This window comes from Chrysemys picta, chromosome 4, assembly GCF_011386835.1.
Source record: "Chrysemys picta bellii isolate R12L10 chromosome 4, ASM1138683v2, whole genome shotgun sequence".
NCBI classification, from domain to species: domain Eukaryota; kingdom Metazoa; phylum Chordata; order Testudines; family Emydidae; genus Chrysemys; species Chrysemys picta.
This window is the reverse complement of record NC_088794.1, coordinates 12,316,224-12,337,292: the sequence shown is the minus strand read 5'-3', so window position 1 is coordinate 12,337,292 and position 21,069 is coordinate 12,316,224. Positions and strand designations below refer to the sequence as shown.

At 46.6% G+C, this 21,069-nt stretch overlaps 1 protein-coding gene across 4 annotated transcripts in view; it reads right to left on the bottom strand.

Annotated features, from left to right (window-relative positions):
- Positions 1-19,499, bottom strand: part of TSPAN2 (tetraspanin 2) — a 52,206-nt gene extending 32,707 nt beyond the window's left edge. For 2 of the 4 annotated variants that reach the window (XR_002889317.3, XM_008171673.4), the window contains exons 1-2: positions 18,994-19,488; positions 8,139-8,241 (exon numbers count right to left, since the gene is read on the bottom strand). Coding sequence is in view for 3 of the 4 variants with exons in the window: in XM_008171673.4 (XP_008169895.2) it covers positions 8,139-8,241; positions 18,994-19,062 (172 nt within the window). In the remaining variant the exon portion in view is untranslated. Of the gene's footprint in view, positions 1-8,138; positions 8,242-18,993 lie in introns of all 4 variants that reach the window. The other 2 variants (XM_024108286.3, XM_008171674.4) reach the window with 2 other exon arrangements.
- Positions 19,500-21,069: the final 1,570 nt, after the last annotated feature.

Below are 21,069 nucleotides of genomic sequence, written 5' to 3'. Positions count from 1 at the left end.
GGCTTCTTTATAGTGTCCATTAAAATCTCCTCTTGATACTCCCAGTGGATAGTCCCATTGTGAGTGTTTCCAGCTCTGTTAGAATGTAACACAGGGTAGGACACTTTCCACATGATAGCACAAAAAAACTGATTGTGTTCCTTTTTCTATAAGCCATTTTCTATCCCTTTTTAGAGAGCTGATTCTAAAACTGGGATATTCTAAATAGAAGAGGGTGTGTGAAGTATAAGGGATCTAATTTAAGAAACCTATATGTGCCTGGGCTTTAGGTATTATCATGCAATGTCGCAGCAAAATGTTCATTTGTTAATAGCCAACCAGGAATTTATTATCCCCAGTCAACTGAATTACGTGCTTTAGGGTGTCTGCTTCTAGAATTAAGGCAAGTATTGTCTTGATGACAGGGTCTGGACTAGGAACAACCGTACAGCTAGGAGTCTAACTTCTGGTAGTCTGACTAGATCCTGACCCCAGAATCAGTTTTCAATCAGCTCAGTGAATCACAGAGGGGTAGGGCAGTTGGGACCCAGACAGCCTGTTGCTAAATGGTGTTGTCATAGGGGAGAGCAACAAACACAATGGCAGGTGCCAAGGTGATCTGTAAGTGCTTTATATAAAAGAGTCATAGGCCTGGGGAGGGGAATGTGTCATTCATAGTTACAGAGTTAAAGAGCAGGTGCATTAATGAAACTAAGTTAAACAGCTGCTGCTGCAGGGGGGAGACCTACAAGAAATGGCAACTCCACGCAAGGAAAGAGAAGAAAAGTGAAGGCAGATTCATCACCCAGCATCTCTTCAAGAGACAAAGAAATCAGTTTTAAAATGTATTTTCTTGGTTAAAGGGCTCATTATACTCATTAAATGCCTCCTGATTCGGAGTATATGGAAAATGTAAAACCCAAGAAGAAACAGCACTGTCAAGCTTGGGGGTGTATCTACGTGGGGTCACACATGGTCAGTTCTGGGTCTGGTACTTTTCAATATTTTCCTTAATGACTTGGATAATGGAGTGGACAGTATGCTTATAAAATTGGCAGATGATACCGAACTGGAAGTGGTTGCAAGCACTTTGGAGAACAGGATTAGAATTCAAAATGACCTTGACAAATTGGAGAATAGGTCTGAAATCAACAAGACAAAATTCAATAAAAGGTAAGTGCAAAGTACGACACTTAGAAGGAAAAAATCAAATGCACAACTACAAAATAGGGAATAACTGTCTAGCAGTATTGGTGAAAAGGACCTGGGGATTAGAGTGGATCATAAATTGAATGAGTCGAGTAGGTGATACAGTTGCAAAAAGAGGACTATCATCATTCTGGGGTGTATTAACTGGAATATCCCATGTAAGACAGAGGAGGTAATTGTCTCACTCCCCTTGGCACTGGGGAAGCCTCAGCTGGAGTACTGCATACAATTCCTGGCAAAAAGGTGAATAAATTGATACAGTCCAGAGGACAGCAACAAAAGTGATCCAAGGTTTAGAAAACCTGACCTCTGAAGAAAGGTTAAAAAGATTGGACATGTTTAGCCTTGAGGACAGAAGGCTGAGAGGGGATCTGAGAACAGTCTTCAAATATGTTAAGGGCTGTTATAAAAAGGATGGGGATCAATTGTTCTCCAGATCTACTGGAGGAAGGATATGAAGTAATGGGGCTTAATCTGCAGCAAGGGAGATTTAAATTAGAGATTAGGAAGAAATTTCCAACTATAAAAGGTATTAAGCTCTAGAATAGGTTCCAAGGGTGGTTGCAAAATCCTCATCACAGGAGGTTTTTAAGAACACATTAGACAAACATCGGTCAGCGATGGTCTAGGTTTACTTGGTCCTGCCCCATCACATGCGGGGTGGACTTGATCTTCCAGCCCTACAGTTCCATGATTCTATGATCAATGTGTTTAAACAGCTTTTTGTTGTCTGAACTCTTATTTCATGGTTACCTGATCTCCCCATGCCAGCACAGGAAGGGTCCTGGCTCTCAGGAGCTCTCGGAAGGTGATAAAAGCCAGTGCAAGGTGAGGAGCTTCTAACAGTTTCAGTTTTGAATCAGTTTTTCCTTTAATGGCTTTCAGTACAGTAGCTTTCATTTTCCACTCAGGGTCCTTTCTATACAAACCTTCCTCTGACTGCAGGAGAAGAGAGAGTCGACTTTACCACCTGAATCTAAGGTGGGGGTTAAAAGTATCTGCAAGGTAAGGGTTGATGTGCAATGGCATTATTGCCACCAGCAATTCCCAGTCCCTGGGCAGAAGGTGTCAGGTGTGGAATTGTGCCTTTCTGTGCAGACGCTGCTTTTGCCTCCAGTTCTAATTTTAAAGGCCTGCTGGAATTTGATGGGCTTGTGGATTCGGAAGAGACTGAACAGGACTTTTTAAAGTGCTGACTCAGGATATGGTGCCTGACCCAAAACACACATCTAGGTGGCACTGAAAATGGTCTGAGCACAGGAGTAGACAGCTGCAGTTCATATGGTGTCATACTGCTGGGCTGCTCCTGTTTGCGTGGGCACCCACCACTATGGAGAAAAGCTGCTAATATCCTTCTGCTGCAGACATGACTTCATATCCTAAAGCATGCACTGTCTCGTTATAGCCACTCAAAGCTAGCAGGATCGTTCAGCCTCCTCAGTGATCTGAAAGGAGAGCCCCAGCCTTCACTGTATTTCCAACCACAGCCACTCTAGCCCCCACAAACCATCAGATTATATAACTGGGGTGGAGAAAGTACAACGTAATAAAGTGGTGAAGAACTTGTAATGTGAAGGGAGTGCTGCGCTTCTGAGCCAAGTGTGCTGCAGGGAGCTATCATGTAGGCTGATTCATTCACACAGATCAGTTTTCCTAGTACATTTCAAGGCAACATGGACTGGCTACATACAGTAAAATATAAACTGAAACTGACAATGCTGTGGTTTAATATTTTACTTGCTAGGAGATATACAGTGAGTGCCCTTCAGCCTGCTCTGTGGGGCCAGAACACAGACCTTCCCCTTCTGCCCAGCCAATGCTGGAGGAAAGGGCTGGGTCTTGAACTGTCCCATAAACACCAACAGACTCAAGTTCTAACAGACAAGTGGAGAAGTGACGTCCAGAGCCTAGGAGAAGGCTCTGTTCCCAGCCCCCACCTGGGAAAGTCTAGGACCCGTGAGGCTGAACACCCCAACTGCCACAGGGAAGAGAGATTCCTCAGAGCGCCACACAGGGAATTCTAACTTGACTCTGCGGGCGGATGAGAGGGCTGGTCTGGGAGCCCTTGTGCTGGAGTGTCACATATTGTTGCTTAACTCCCTGCTATAGAAGCTTCCCCATGTCAGTTCTCACATCACAAACTTAACGTCCTGTTTGACAGGATCATATTGTCTTCATTTTGGGCTTTAGCATTTTAAATTTAAAAGCAGCGGCCCCACAGGTAACATCCCTACCAGCATGAGAAGTTCATTCAGGAATGGGAAATTACCAAACAGAGACAATGAAATGCACTCAACTAAAATGTTGGGTTCACCCAGGTGTCACTATCCCCTTTAGAGTGTGGCACATGAACCAGGCTCACTTTCCTTCCCAAAGAAAGCAAGCCACTTAATTTCAGATTTCTTGGCATGATGGTCTCAGGAAAGAAACAATCAAAAGGAGTTCCCTCTTCCTGCAGATCTTTGTTCCCTTCGACCAGCGCAGACATCACAAACGAGATGTGTCTACATAGTAGCAGCCCAGCACTGTAACCATATCCCAGAAAGAAGATAATTAAAGGAAAGAGACTTTGAAGATTCATCATGAAATCTAATGGGAAAAAAATCACTGTTTGAGAGCATAATCACAGCTGGAGCAAATGCTGCCATTATATCTCACTGCTTACAGCAGAGACATAAAACACATGCTGTTAAATGGTGTAAAACAGAGGCACTGGCATTTCTGCTATCAGGTGTGAGAACCTCAGTTTAGGCAGTGTGTGCAGTTCGCTAAGGCTTAGGATGGCTGCCTCCTCTTGCTCGGTGTATACATTTATAAACAGTTGGAACCTTAACCTCAATTTCAGCATGTGTCACACCCACTGATATGGGGTGAGAGACTGCAGGGGTCAAAGGATTTGATTACTATGGTGCTAAAATATACCCTTCCTGCCAATCCTGCTCTTGTGAACTGTAATGAGGAACCTGAAACACCAACAAAAAGCCAAACCAGAGATGGCCCTGAGCCTCTGACACAGAAATCGGCCTATGTCAAAATTCCCAGTCGGTCTCCAACTAAGAGGAATATTTCAGTGAGTGGAAAAGTTGGCTGGACTGCTTGGCAAGTGCAGCCAGAACTAAATCCAGGTGGCAAAGAAGATGCCTGATTGCTGGTGAGGGACAAAGCTATTGGGGTGGTTCATGCCAGCCAAATGGAAAATACAGGGGTATAATTATATAATTATCAATCATGTTAAAGTAAAAAATATTTCAGATGCAGGAAAAAAACCCACCATAAATAAGTGTGAGAGGGAAACCAGTTCAAATCAGGTACCATATGAGCAGAATGTGTCTCCCTTTAGCACATGAAGAGAAGGGAGTTACCTTACAAGTGGAGAACCAATGTTGAAGGCCAGTCTGAGTGGCCTTAGAACCCACCACAGCACAGTCCATTCGGCCTGTTAACTACATCCCATCTGCCCGGTTTTAACCACGTCCTTCAATCCATGCTCCTCCAGAAGGAGATTACAGCCAGTGCCCTAAAACTAAGTGTATCACTCCCTCTGCACAACCCTTCTCTTCTGTGGCAGATATCTCCTCAGAGAACAAGCCTCACGCAGCCAAGTTCAACATGAATCCCATGACCAAGTTTATGAGCTGGTCTACACCCCATTTTTTTACTTCTATAAACTGGTTTGGAAATGGTTGAAAGCAGTGTAGCTCCCTAGTGTGGATGCAGTTATACAAGTGTAAAGGTCCTTTTATCAGTATAGTTCATTTTGAAGCACCTTTATGCCAGTATGACTGTCCACACTAGCGAGTTGCACCGCTTTAGCCATCCCTCTTTCTAAACTGATATAGTTTTAGTGGTACAAACAAGGAGTGTAGAACAGTCCTATGCTGATCAGACTGGGGTCCCCAGGAACTCTCCCAGGATGTCCCACAGCAGATGTTATACTCACTGCTCTAATGCTTTCCTCTTGGTCTTCTTATCCTTTTCAGTAGAATAGATTGTTTTCTCTTCCTGGTTCTCTAGAGTCTCCCCTATGTCAAGTGTGCATATTGCTAAGCTGTTCCTTGCTGCTCACCTTTCCCAGCCACGTGGAGCATGCCAAAAGGACAGAATGGTGCAAAAGCTACCTCCAACATAGCTACAAAGCAGACTCTGAAAGCAGCTCTAATGCAGGCCCCAGCACTGCCTCTGAGTGGATATGATTACACGTGAGGATCTGGATCCTGAGGCTTGGAGAAAGTGGCTGCAGAGCTGCCATTATAAACAGGCTGGAGGAAAGATTTTTAATATAACCAAACATATTTATATCTCCCTGTCACATTGATGACAGCAGTGCCCTTGAGCGGCAGTCCCTTCCATAGCACAAACACACACTGCACTAGGACTCGGTGCTGTAAAATCCTGGCTGTCAGCCCGAAGGGGCTAGTTTGTCTGGAACAGAAGATACATACACAGCTCCTGTGCACTCCCTGGAAAAATGAGACTCCTGGAATCTCTCTGAATAGGCCCCAGTGGACAAAATGGGTGCGGTGACTCATACCTGACAGTCATGAGAGTCAAGTGCTTGGGGCACCCTCAGCAATGGGTGAGGTTCAAGCACCTGAACAGAACAACCTGCTGCACAGAGAAACACTGACTCTCTTCCTAGCTCTTCATGATGTAGAAGGTGCTAACATCTTTGCTAATAGCACAGTCCTGCCAAACTGCCCAAAGGCCACAGTACTATTCAGCTGGGATTTGACTGGACACTGTGTAGTCAATAATGTAGGTTCAAAGGGTTTCCCAGTACATTTCTGTCCTGTTCCTCAACTTCCCCTCTTAGCAGATAGATTCTGCAGTGTAAGGGTTCTACAGATACCCAGACAAAGAAAATTAGCATGGCAGAAATTAAATCCAGTTTTGGATCAGGAGATACGGCTGAACTTTTACAAGGACATTCTCAAAGCCTCTGTTCAAAAGATCAAAATCTAAACACTCGGCATTTCCATTTAAGGCTACAGCAGCAGCTTAAACTTTTCAGAGATCCCACTAGGCATTCGCCAGAGGAAACGACTTTTTGCATAGCAAGGATGATGGAATCTACATTAAGAGGTTTATTTTGGCACATGAAGGGAAGGGAGTTACCTTACAAGTGGAGAACCAATGTTGAAGGCCAATTTAGTCAGGGTGGATGTGGTTCACTCCCAATAATTGATGAGGAAGTGTCAATACCAAGAGAGGGAAAATTGCCTTTGTAGTGAGCCAGGCACTCTACTTCTTGTGTCAATATATATTTATGCCTGTATCTGTAATTTTCACTCCACGCATCTGAAGTGGGTTTTTAACCCAAGGGAGCTTATGCCCAAATAAATCTGTTAGTCTTTCAGGTGCCACTGGACTCCTCATTGTTTTTGTGGATACAGACTAACACGGCTACCCCTCTGATATTAAGAGGTTGTGAACATCACTGCATCCCTTAATGCATATCACAGGCTGTTTGTCAGGGTTTAGCCATCTATCCATTTCATCCTGGCTATAAATGAACCAGCAGTAATTGATTGTGATGAACAGAATAACTTTGTCTCTCCTCAGGTCTCTTAGGCCTTTCAGAAACACATGGGGAGGGGAAGACCTCCAGGACATGGTGTGGGCAATTCACCAGGTATCATTTCACAACGGGCTCAGAATGATGCCCCAGCATGCTGCAAAGAGTATGTTCTGCTGGAGCTAACATCTTTTGTAGGAGAGATCAATTCATTAAAATCCTGTGGGACATTTTGCAGTGAAGGGGTGTTGACCTGGTGTCCTGGCCAAATTCCAATCTGAATAATTGCAGTCTGCCTCCTTAAATGTCCACTTCGGTTTTAACAGGACACAGTATTCCTCCCTTCCTGTTTCTAAACTATTGCATAGTGAGCTGTGAGCCTCTGGCTGCATTGTTTAAGACAGAATTGCTATGGATCAGAACTGAGATGAATGGGGCCCAGGACTGGAGTAGCAAGAGTTCTACAGGCCAGGATGGATGTGCATTAGGAGAGTTGAGCAAGTGAAGTTTGCAAGATGCCTGTAGGCAAAACCTTGAGGCCCTCACTTGCAGGAGCACTACGGTCAAGTAACTTCTAAATGACAGATATAGTGTCATTTGACCCACCAAGAGACTGGGGTTAGGGTCAATTCTTAACTGTACAATGGACATTTAACAGTAACTGGAGAAAGGGTTAAACTTGGACTAAGATTCCAGGGTAGAAATAACTGGTGCCGTGCACTGCCTCTGGGTCAGCTTTCACTTCTGGCAGGCATTCAACTCCTCCAGTGATACATATTTAATACTCTTACACTAGCAGCCAGGATTTTCTCTCTCTCTGGAGCTCCTCAGCTGCTGTTCTGCACTTGGCATTGGACAAGGATGAAATGACTGTGAAAATCAGATTACATTGAATGAACCCGCTTAAGGCTTAAAATAGACTGAATCTGACTTCTCCTAATGTGATCAGAGAGGAAAGGGGAAACAAATCAAGGGCATGGGAGACGTCTCACAATTGACAATGGATGGATGAAGAAATGGGAAGTATGAAACCACAGGCAGCCAATGCACAATAACCAATTAGGCACATAATATACATGTAACATCTGGAGCCCCTAGAACACCCCAACAGTGCTTGAAAAGCACATCTGGAACTCTGGAAAAATTACATCTTCCCAGTTTCTGTTTCATAAGCACCAGCATTACAGAAAAATTCAACTATGAAATCATATTTAGGAATTAATTCAGGTCTGCAAAATTTGTTGCCTAGGAGAGAATTGAGAGAGGCTGTCACTTGATGTGGCATGGAAGGGCAGGAGACAAGGTTCGTGCCATTCACCTGTCAGACCTTTTAAGCACCATTTTTATATGTATCACGTAAAGTAGTGTTTGGGATCGTACCTGCTGGTGAAACTGAGGTTGGAGATACAGCCAAAGTCTAAGCGCCTTAACTTACCCATGTAGAAGTACTCTGGGGATTTTTCCTCCGAAGTTAAGTCTCCCAGGACCCCACCAAATCGCAGCCATAGTCCAAAGGCAACGACAGCCAACCCTGCCAGCTGGAAAGCAAACAGGCCAGTTAATAACTGAACTGCAAAGGGCCGGAAAGAGCTGGAACATGCCAAAGAGTTGCAACGGGTGACTCCTTGTGCTTCCTGGAAACTCCAAAACTGCAGGATTATAAAGTTGCAGAACTCAGCAGGCCCCTCCCAATATTGGATACCAATGAATTTCTGTTACAGAACAACTGGCCTTATCCTCTCCTCTGATTCTTTAACACCACAGTGCTTTTCAACCCATTTCAAACATGACTTTCAAACATTATAAAGAACCAACCTCATTCATTCATCAAAATGGCCCCAAACAGCCTTGTAGGTTCTGAGTGCCACACAAAATGATAGGGCCCAAACAGAGGCATAGGGGAAGGGCGCCAGTGCTCAGGCTGCCACAGCTAGTTCCCGCAAGTCCAAACAGGCAGAATTTGGAGAATTCGCCCAATGTGCTGTTACTTGGGTGTATCCTGGTGGTGTACAAACACCGATTGGAAAGTTCCCTAATGGGAAAATCTCATTTTCCTCTCTTCTGTCTTCATTCCCTCCTAGCCCCACAGCCACTCCCCATTCTGCTCCTGACCACCACAGTTACCCAACCGACGGAATTTGAAGGCAGGCCAACCCAGCTTACTCTAAGCCCAGAACATAAGTCTGAGGTCTCTGGAATTGGTGCATGTCCAGGAGCTGAGATGGTGGTGCCGGCCCACGCTGGCATCACACAGACAGAGCTACTGGGAGAGGAATAACTTCACTGACTGTTTTTCAACCAAAATCTTGTGGCCGTTGTGAAGCTGAATAAATAGACACTAGAGCCGGGCGAGTCCCCTGCCAGTGTGTCGCTGGCCCTGCTGCATGGTCAGGCGGAGCACGGATACAGTGGTTGCTCTGAATCTCTGAGGAAGATGAGGTCAGGGCACACACTCCTCCCGCACCTCGGTTATAAACGACAGTCTCTCTGTTTCAGGAGGTCCAGCTGCTAAATGGCATTGTCCACATGAGACACGCCAGATTCTGATTAGGGGCACGTTCAAACCAGGAAAAAAAGATTCAGAAAAAGGATTATACTTCACTGGGGGGAATGTGCTGAAGTTAAGCAGGGCTAGGCCTGAGCAGCCCTTGGAGGGGAGGCCACCAAGGACAACCCTAGTGCTGCAGGGAGTAATAGTGGCCTTTTAGTACAGGACAGTCTTCACTACTGAACTGAGAGCCCCAGCAGGGAGTTAGGGACACGCTGACCATACGCGTGTCTAGCAAAGAAGGTATCCGTTTTTTCAAACATCAAGAAGAATCCCATTTGATACAAATACAAACCCAGTGCAATGGGATGTCAGCTCAGGAGAAATGTTTAGATAATGAGCCCAGTTCTGCAAAGTGCTAAGCCTCTTCTGGGAGCTGAGGAGTCCCCCGGCTCCCACTAATGTTATTGGGGTATAGGTGTTCAGCACTTTGCAGAATCAGACCCAATCCTCCCCTAGAGGAATTGAGTGCAGAGCATTTAAGTGCACTGTCAATGCAGAAATGGCCGATTTCCTGGTGCTCCGCAAAGGACACTCCTATGGTAGATAGGGGCAAAAATACCTTCTAGGTTATCCGTCTGAACCGGTCACATCAGCATGGATCAAATCCAGACACTTCAAAGAGGACCATGAAAACCATAGACATCAGCCTGGCTGTTAAGGGAAATTCTGCCAGGGTTCCACCAATGTGGGGACTGGAGGCTGCTTCAGAATGATCCTGCAAACCAGAGCTCAGGGCCAATACCAACAGCTTTCATCCCACAAAGCTAATTTAGGTAAAGATGAAGCCAACACAGAACAGAACAAACGCTGTTGACAGAGTCCAGCGCCAAAATCTGCAGCCGCTGCCCAACCTGGAGGAGGGTGGGGGAGCCCACTGCTTCATCACATCTTTGGCATCTAACGGACAGTAGATGCCAAAGATGGGTCTGTCTGGGTCTCTCTCGTCCTACTGGGCACCTGTTCAGTACTGGTGCAAGTGAATTCAGCACAGACTGAAAGCAGCACTTGAGGGGATGGGCTGAAAGGGAGCAACAGGGCAAGAAAGCAAACTGTTGGCCTGGCTCTGGGGCCTGGCTTAACTCTACCTACACAGTGACAGCCTTCCCTAAGCAAATGGACTGGAGTGAACTTCATCACTGTACACAAGCCAAGCGTCCCCCAGTGCCCCGATCATACTGCTAGAGACTCCAGAGCCAGACTCATGGGCTAGCCTTAGGATTATTAGGGTCACCAGTAGGCGTTATTGGGAAATTCAGGTTTACTTGGGCTACATGTGCCTTCTAGGTTCAGCCAAGTTTTGATAGTGTCAGAGCTGTGTGCATGTAAAGCAACTTCCCAGCCAATCAGGAACAGAGAGATTGAAACCTGTCTTCTTTCTCAATACATTAAACAAGACACAATAGCCATTATTTTCATGAAATCACATAACACAAAGCTTTGTACTGGTCCTGTTGGATTCACAGCTGCAGCTGGGTAACAGCACTCCCAGTGCACTGTGCACATCGGAACTGTGGCACTTAAACAAAAAAGGAGCTGTGTTCAGTTTAACCTTATTCAAAACCTACAAGGTAAAAGGGAAAATACCCCACCTACATTTGCCTAAAAGAAAAGGTTGAAACTGTCAGCTTCTGACAGAGTATGCAAAAGAAGGGGGAAAGAGTGAAAAGCTATTTAAAAAGTATGTGTGTCCTTTTAAATAATTCTATTAAGATGTTAATGTATTGCCCTGGAAATGTGTGTTTTCGGTGTCATTTATGCCATGAATTGGGCCTGCTAGACTTTCAGTAGTTAAATATACTTCAGGAAAACTGCAAAGTATGAAACTGCAAATATGGTAGAAATGTCTCTGTGGAATCAACTTTTCCTAAGTGACCCATAGCTGGCTGAAGGGACCCCAGACTTGCCTAGGAAACATTCATCCAGTCAGACTGGGTTGCATGTCTTTCATTGAGTACGACTGTAAAGGCTCTTAACTGAGAAGCAATTTCAATAGGAGAGCTACTACAGGCAAACTCAGATATTCCCTTTAAGCGTGCCTGCCAGCCAAAGCTGTATCATTTAGTTGCCAGTGTGGCTCCATCAGTCACAACAGATTTCTTCTTTCCTTCCTTTATGGGAAACCTCACCGAAGGGGGACTGTTAGGTGTGAGACGTAAATACAGTGATAGCAAGACTGCCCCCCAAAAAGCGATACTATGAAAGAAAATGCCTTTATTATCCTTTAGTTGTTTAACAAGCTTGGGTTGCATAGTCTGCACCCTTCTGACCATATTTAGTCTGAATCTCCCTGCTCAGGACACAAAGCAGTGATCAGAGCAAGTCTGTGTTTCCAGAAGGCTTTTAAGCAGTACCAGAGGAGAAGGTACAAGGATACATACCGATCAGCTGACTAACAGGTTACAGCCCTTCTGTCAGAATAACCTAGGAGGGGTTATTTACAACATAAATTCATGGGGAAAATTACAAGTATTCTGAATCCAAAGTATTATATATACACATTTTCTACTAGGTACTGATGGAGGTAGCTCTGGGCAAGCCCCACTGAACTGCTAAAGAGGCAGAAGGCTGATTGAATGAGATCAAATATTTTCTGTACTGACAATGGCATGTTTCATACTGGCTAGAACTTCAGTCACAAGAAAGCTCTGCAGACTTGGAGAGTTAGCAGAAGGCGAGAACATAGAGAATTGTGTCCTATTTAGCATTCTCTCCCCTAGTGTACAGAGGCAGGGAGCTATGAATGGGTTTTATATAGGGTCAGTGTTACAATATCACATACATTCTCAGCAGAAAGTAACTTTCATTTAATTATTCAAAGTGCAATTGAAGTGTCCTGTGTCCGAGGTTCCCAAACTTGGGTCCACAGAGAGCTGTCGGGTGACCTGGTGCTGGTTCTCCTTCTTGTTTCCAGCTGAGAAACATAGTGGATGTGAGGAGATATGAAATGCGGAGCTGGAACAGCCTCTGTGACTATTTTTTTTTTTAAATGGACAAACACTTCTCACATTAAAGGCTACAAATATACAACGGCTTCCTAAAATCACTTCTCTAGGTACCCAATGGCCCTGCCCTGTCGTACTGAACACTTTTACAACATGCAGGTCACGCTAATGGTATAATTCTAGGAAATCATCTGCCTACAAGAGACAGAAATTGCTGATGGCAAAGAAATCCTTTTATATTATCACTAATCAAACTGGAAAATAAATATTACCTCAGGCAATTTTATCCAGAGCAGCTCTCCCTGAGAGCTTGGATATCTGGCAAAGAGCTGTAACTACACTGTTGATAACAACTAGGGATGTAAAATGTTAACATTAGTCTTACCAGTTAATGCGCCTTAACCGTTAACCCCCAGGCCGGCTGGCTGGCCCCAGCAGCCCCGCGCCAGCCGGAGCGGCCCCAACCCCAGCGACCGGATCAGGCCCAGCCACCGCTGCTTTAATTAGTTAACCGTTAAACAGCTAAAAATATTTTGTTTAAACGGTTAGCTTTTTACATGGTAGTTACATCCCTATTAACACCACCATTAAACCCTGCTGTATTGTTTTGCAATTATGGGAGCTGAGGTCCTGTGTGTATAGCCAACATCTCCAGAGGCTGTCAGAAGTTGTTAAGCCATGGTGTTGGTTACCAGACTTTGATTCCTCTCCCTGCTTTCCAGCGGTGGAAAATCTAAGCCATCTTGTGTTTGTAAATATCAAAGCAATCCTAGCACTAACCAACATTATAACCTCCTTCTGCTCAAGTGGCAGCTCCAAGGAGGATTAGCACAGAGAAAGGAAATGGGTTACTGGCTCCCTGCACAGCCAACAGGCCAGGATGTACCTAGGATAAGTGACAGGTGCAGCCCCCAAGCAGGGCAGGACCTGGGCACTGGGGGAGTGAGAGAGAGGTGTGGCTCCTGGGCTATTGGACACTGTGGCAATGAGCAACAGGTGTGATTCTGGCTGAGAGGTCAAAGGGTGCCCTGGGAAAGGGCCTTTCAGCCTAATACTATCACTAATAGCTGTATTATTACAGAGTTTCCTTTAGCTCGTATTCAACTAGACATCACCAGAACTGGCCCTGTTGTTAAAACTATGATAGATACCACACTGTGTGTCTTAAATTGTGCACTGGCACCCTGCACAAACTCCTGCTAAGAAAATTATATTAAAGGCAAAAACTAGGCTGATGCAATAAGGATAAGATATTAAACACACTAAAGGCAGGGATTCAAGGTGACGGCTCCCACAGCAACAATAACTAAGCCCCCTCGCAGCTGAAGTACATTTGTGGGAACCAGCTCCTTGTATTTCCTGACTTCTGCGCAAATAAAACCTCAGCCTTGGAAGCGGCACTAACAGCAAGCCCCAACATGCATTGTTACATTGCACGTTTGCTTCAGAGTCCCACTCCATGACCTCTAGAGCACTGACATCCAGAAAGACTCCAAACCCAACCGTGCTCCTTACACGGCCATCTCAAAGACAGGGGAACTCTTGCCACGTCTGGTGTATGCAAAGACTCTCGAGGACCCTGTACATACCCAGCCTGAAAAGACCACTCCAGTGACTGACAATGATCTGTTGCTAAACAGAAGGTCTTAGTAATACATGGGGAGCAGAATTTTATTAGTATGTTTGGCAGTACTTTGGGGTACTTTAAGTCTCTTGCAATGTTTGACTGTATGTGGAAAACTGCCCTGCCTTTTCTGGTAGGCAAATGACATAGCATCCCTCATGTACCAGTGGGTGGTGTTTTCACCTGTTTGTAACTTCTTTATCTTTGAAGCTGTTTTTGTTTTTTTGCAGACTTAGCAAACCCACACCCCTCTCTATCTAATCTATGTATCTATTGCATCTCTAGAACATCTGCACTTGTGCTATGTGGGTGCACAGGATGACATAGATGGCAACTTTAATCCAAACTGGCTTTGAGTTATACCGGCAGAGAAAGGCATGAGTAGGATTTTATCTTTAAAAGAGCAGAAATCCCCCTCACTCCATTCCAAAATACCTGCATAATAATTTTAAAAGAACCACTGAAAAGAAAAATGAGAAAATTCAGCCCAAAAGATAATTTTGCTAGAAACTTACAAGCCACTGAATAAAGCACTTAAAAAGCCAGTGATGTTTAAAGTACACACAAGTATTAAGGGAACATATTTATCTTCTATAACTTTAGATGAACCATCTGATGTTTTGATTACTATCGGAAGTGACCAAAACTCAACTGGCAGCATATGGTGTGAACTGAGTGTGCATCTGAAGAGCATCAGGTTGCTCTCATGCAGATGTGCTGAGACCACTGCCTGTCATACTGACCAATACTGTCTCATTGTTTCCTTTTATTCACATCTGTCTGTATCCACCTGTTGTCTCCTGTCTTTACTTAGGCAGTAAGCTCCTTGGGGCAGGGACCTTTTTTTGTTCTGTGTTTGTACAGCACCTAGCTCGATGGGGTCCTGGTCCATGCCGGGGGCTCCTGGGCTCTGCCCTGACACACATTATTATTATTTATTCTTTGTGCTGTGTGATGGGGAGATGGAATGAAGCACAGATGACGGATACTAGTCTCACCATCTAATGCATTACTGGAAGGCACTCACATACTATGGTGATGAGGGCACTAAAAAGTACCTATATGAAATGGAATGTATGTATGGGAAGCCCAATTACTCTCATCGATGATACACGGAGCGTGTTTGTGTGTGCATGTAGAGAAGTCCCTGAATGCCTAGTCACCCCTAGTGAGCAAACACGGTAGGTATGTACACATATCTGTACACTGAAGGAGCCTGCTCATAGCTGGGCCTTCTAATTTTGAGCAGGCCCCGAGAATTCAGACTGTGCTATTCTTTCCTTCCAGTGATCATTAGAGGGTCTCAAGTTTTGAGGGCTGGTGCAACATCATCCCATATCAGTATGGTGCTGCAATGGAATGATGTTTCATCACCATATCAGGATGTTGTTCAATGAACTGACCACACTGTGATGGAAAGCATTTGTCTCATAAGGTCAGTGGTGAGCTGGAGCCGGTTCGCAAGAACCGGTTGTTAAATTTACAAGCCGGTGTAGAACCAGTTGTAAAGGGGCCAGTGGGTGGGCAAACTCCGGCCCGTGGGACCGTCCTGTCCGGCCCGCCTGAGCTCCCAACTGTGTAGGCTCCCCCGGCCCCTCCCCCGCTCCCCTCCCCGAGCCCCAGCACGCCGCACCTCTGGCGCCAGCGCTCTGGGCAGCTCTGCAGCTCCTGCAGCTTTGAGCAGCATGGTAAGGGGGCTGGGGCTGGGAGGAGGGGTTGGATAAGGGGCAGGGAGCAGTTGGAGGGGGTGGAGGTTCTGGGGGGGCGGTCAGGGGATGGGGAACGGGGGGGGGTTGGGTAGGCATGGGAGTTCCGGGGGGCTGTCGAGGTGGTGGTGGATGGGGTCGGGGCAGTCAGGGGACAGGGAGCAGGGTGAGTTGGGTAGGGGGTGGGGTCCTGGGGGGCAGTTAGGGTGGAGGGTCTCGGGAGGGGGTGGTCAGGGGACAAGGAGCGGGGGGGTTGATGGGTTGCAGGTTCTGAGGGGGGCAGTCAGGGGCAGGAAGTGGGTTGGGGTCGGATGGGGGGGCGGGGGGGAAAGAGACAGGCACGTGGGGCTTGTACTCACCGCACAGCTCCCTACCGGGTCTTCGGCGGCGGGGTGTGTGTGTGTGTCTTCACTCACTCCGGGTGAAGGACCCGCCGCTGAATTGCCGCCGAGGACCCGGTAGGGAACCGGTTATTAGGATTTTGGGAGCTCATCACTGCATAAGGTGAACCTGAAAAAGCAGCAGATGACAGGTTCATAGGCTCAGATCACGAGAGCTTGGTGCTGGAATGCGTGTGATGTCTTGGCTTGTGGATTTACTCTTTGACTGGGGGGAACTGGGCACCTCTGAAAGTTAACTATGTCCATTTTATATTTTTAAAGAAAAATGCTGTCTCAGCTGAGTTCTGCCTCTCTTTGTATCAAGAATTTTTTATTCCGTGATGAGGCGTTTCCTAAGGTTTATAAAAAACAAAAACAACAACAACAAAAAAGAAGAAGCCCAGAGCACTGGATAGGCATACTGTATTTTAAAAGTTAAATTTGAAGTAATACATAAATTATATAGCTTTCTTTTGATATATATGTGCACTGCCAAGAAGTTTGCTTCCCACAATGTTACAGCAAAGTCACAGTGCTGAAACAAACATATCCTGTGACTGTTGCAACTGAGTGAGATACTTATCCTTCTTTCCTGTCTTGGTTATGTGTAAAACAAGAGCATCTCCTATTACCACATCACCAAGACAAGGTGTATCAGCTGGAAGGCCACAGGTCCACGCTCTCACAGTCTAACATGGAGGCTTAATAAAGCTCCACATGAGAACTACACTGGACAAAACATCCAAATAAGCAATTTTACATAATTATGGAAATATTTCCAGATTTAGAACCATGGTTTCCAACAATGGATGGTTTTGTTTCCCTTTCGATTCATGATTATCAGCACTGCCCAAGCCCAGATACCAGCACAGTACTGGGAAAATACCAATTTCCAGATTCCAAGGAATAAACAGCTCCTATGATTTTTGTTAAACCAATATGGACAGTAACTCCTCACTTAAAGTCGTCCCGGTTAATGTTGTTTCATTGTTACGTTGCTGATCAATTAGGGAACATGCTTGTTTAAGGTTGTGCAATGCTCCCTTATAACGTCGCAGCCGCCTACTTTGTCCACTGCTTGCAGGAAGGGCAGCCCTTTGCAGCTAGCTGGTGGGGGCTTGGAACCAGGGTGGACCGGCAGCCCCCCTATCAGCTCCCCACTCCCCTAAGTTCCCTGTGCAGCAACCACCCTGCAGGCTACCAGTTGTCCAGCAGTTCAGTTGTCGCTCCCACCACTGCCCTGTGCTGCTCCTGGGAGCCTCCTGCTTGCTGTGAGGGGGAGGGAGGAAAGGGGGGGGGCTAATGTCAGGGTGTCCCCCTCTCCACTGCTCCTGCACCCCGCTTATCCCATCTCCAGGGGGCTGGGGGGAATATGACAAGGCTCAGGATGGAGGGAGCTTCCTGGGAGCAGCTGCTGTCTCAACTTGCTGATCTACTTAACAAGGCAATGTACTTAGAGTGCAGCCAGCGTACTTAAAGGAACAATGCCCATCTCTCTCTCTCTCTCACACACACACAGGGTATGTGTCTCTGTCTGCCATGCTGTCTCCCCTCCCTCCATTCCTGCTGCCTTGTAGAGTGTGAGGCTACATTAACAACAATGGGTTAACCCCTGAGGGCTCAGCCAAAAGCTAGTTCATCATTCAGCAGTGAGGCATTCCCTGGGAAATATCCCACCCTCTTCCACCCTCTGACTTCACCACCTCAACCAAGCTTCACAATCATCATCGCTGTGTACAGTATTAAATTGTTCAAAACTTCTACAGTGTGTGCATGTATATATGTATGTCTTTTGTCCGGTGAAAAAATTTCCCTGGAACCTAACACCCCCCCCCCCTTTACATTAATTCTTATGGGGAAATTGGATTCGCTTAACATCCTTTTGCTTAAAGTCGCATTTTTCAGGAACATAACTACAAGGTTAAGCGAGGCGTTACTGTATAGATGAAGTTATTTATTTCTATTGCTGTATGGTTGGGCAAAACCCCACATATACTCTTTCACTACAGATCACTAGATATTTTGTTCTAGCTGCTGGTAACACTGGTAGGTATTTAGAACTGGAGGAGCAGAGTGTGTGCGCTTTATGTCAAAAGCAAAGAGTATCAGAAATTAATTTGGCTTTTTTTTTTTTTTTTTTGGAGTTCAGCGATTAACATCACTCCTGAAGAAATATTCTTGCTAATGAGCCTCACAGAACAGAATGTTTACAAGATCAAGAGCAGAGTTTGAGAAGCTTAAGCCAAACTGCCAAAGACACTATGCAAGCCTATTAGTTAACCTGTGTACCCAAAACTGCACCTAGGGCTTGGTGACTACTCCCTCAGCATGTGATTGTGGGGATGCTGAAATTAAGGGTTGTTTCTATGAAGGAAGACTGCATTCTAAAAGACAATATTTTAGCACCCCCCAATGAACATACCTACAAATATGTTACTGTGCAGGTGCATGCTTTAAATAGAATGGGCAAGATTTCCTCCTGATCTGTAGATGCCTAAATACCTGTAAACAGCATCCATAATTATTTGTGCCTGCAAAATTGCAAGCACCAAACCAAAATCCAGGGTAAGGCCAAGCTGAAACGTGTCCCAATGGGTGCACAGCTGTGGCATCTGCTCCTGGGGACTGGGGCAGTGAAAACCATGTGAAGGGTGGAGGAAAGGGATCCCCCCCCAAACCAAGTAGAACATATAACAGTCAAATGTACATTCCCTTTTCATTCTGATTAACTACCTGGAGGTCAGCGATCCAGCAGGCTCCAGCGGGCAAATCCCAGCGACCCCCTCCCCGCCTGGCTGATGGCTTGTAGGTGTCCCTGGAGAAGGGGGTGTTGGGGGGGAGCAGCTCGGGAAGGGGTTCCCCGGGTCAGGGGGTTTGTGAGAAGCAGACGAGCCGAGGGGGGTGCCAGTCCTGCCCGCAGGGTGAGCAGCACGAGCCCCGCCGCAGCCTCCCAGCTCCCGCCCCACAGAGACCCGCCCCCCCCAGCTCCGCAGGGGCCCCCCACCCCAACCTGCTGTGGCCATCAGGGGAGCGCGGAGCAGCCCCAGGCTCTGGCGGCAGCGCGGCCCCCGGCCCGGCCCCACTGACCCAGAAGACGAAGTTGAAGGCGAAGAGCAGGAACTTGATGCAGCGCATCCCGCCCCGCAGGTGGCCCATGGTGGGCTCCGGCTCCGCGCCCCGGGAGCTGCCGGCGAGTCGGGGCGCGGCGGGAGGCAGGTGCAGGGGAAGGAGGAGGGGGCCTGGCCCGGCGGGGGCGGGCAGGAGCAGACCCCGCCCCTGGTGCCGTGCAGCCGGCGGCGGTGCTGGGGCTGGTTAGGGCTTTGCCGCGACTCCCCCCTGTCGGTGCGCGGCGGCTGCAGCCAGCCTGGCCCGCAGCCGGGGCCGCCCTGGGCCGGATTGCAAAGAAAAGGCTCTAGCTTCCCATCTGCATCCTCTCAGCCACTGGCCTGTCCGGGCGGGCAGCTGGGGGACGCTCCCAGGGACTCCCTGAGCAGCCCCCTTCCTTCTCCCCGGTTCTCTCTAGGCTGCTGCGCCTTCCTCCTTCACTGCAGGCTCCCAGCGCCTCCCTGACATATCCTGGCGGTGGCCGGAGCTTGTGCATGTCCTTAATGCCGTCTGACCTCCGGGGGAGCAGTGTGTGCGCCCCAGATGGTGGTTAGGCAGGGAGGGCGTTTTGTTTTTAAGCCATACGCTGCTCTGTGTTCCTAGCAGAGAGGGCACGCGGAGATAGGGTGACCAGACAGCAAGTGTGAAAAATCGGGACGGGGGTGGGGGGTAATAGAAGGCTATAAAAGAAAAAGACTCAGAAAGTGGGACTGTCCCTATAAAATTGGGACATCTGGTCACCCTACGCGGAGAAGGGTGCCCCGCACTTGGAGCAGAGATGGTGAGGGGGGTGGTTGTGCTTTGTTGCTGGGGGAGTTCACTCCATGAAACTCAAGAACAGAACATTTCTAAAGGGGGAAATGTTAAAGATACTTTCCCAATCCTAGCTGCTCAGACTTTTGCTTTCTGGGATTTGCATGAAAATGCAACGTTCAGTGTCAAGGATCCAGGAGTTGTACACATAGTAAGGGGGAAAGAAGAGGCTTATATAGGGATGGAGCCTTAATGGGCCATGACATAGAGTCATAGAAATGTGGGACTGGAAGGGACCTCAGTAGGTCATCTAGTCCAGTCTCAAACTATTATCTAGACCAGGGGTCGGCAACCTTTCAGAAGTGATGTGCCGAGTTTTCATTTATTCACTCTGATTTAAGGTTTTGCGTGCCAGTCATACACTTAATGTTTTTAGAAGGTCTTTTTCTATAAGTCTATAATATATAACTACACTATTGTTGTATGTAAAGTAAATAAGGTTTTTAAAATGTTTAAGAAGCTTCATTTAAAATTAAATTAAAATGCAGAGTCCCCCGGACCGGTGGCCAGGACCCAGGTAGTGTGAGGGTCACTGAAAATCAGCGGCACGCGTGCCATAAGTTGCCTACCCCGATCTAGACCAGTGGTTCTCACCCTTCCTTCTTTGCAACTGTAGGAGTTAATGCCCCCACCTGCCACATAAGTAAATATACCAATTAAAAAAATCAACATGCAGCTGTTACTAAATATTAAAAACAATAAGGCATTGATTCAAACGGAGCCAATTATCAATTATAATAAGAACAAAAGCAAAACTGCGATTGTGGTCGATGCTTACAAGTAAATTTGCACACTTCGTCATAGCAACTGCATCAAAATATAGATGGCAACAACTTTGAATAATGCTACACAAGCTTAGCAGAAATCCATCAAAATACACAGCGCTGAGGACCTCATACGTTCGGAGGAATTCACTTTGCTAGTTATTCATTGCTGTGGGTAAAAAGGGAGAATAAGGTTTTTTCCCCTAAAGCGTCTTATGCCCTCCCAGAATACATTCCGTGCCCCCCCAGGGGGGCCTACCCCTAGTTTGAGAACTTCTGATCTTGACTATCCTTGACAGGTGTTTGTCTAACCTAGTCTTAAAAACCTCCAATGATGGAGATTCCACAACCTTCTTAGGTAATTTGTTCCAGTGTTTAACTACCCTGACAGGAAATTTTTCCTAATGTCTGTCCTCAATCTCCCTTGCTGCAATTTAAATCCATTACTTCTTGCCCTGGCCTCATTGGATAAGGAGAACAA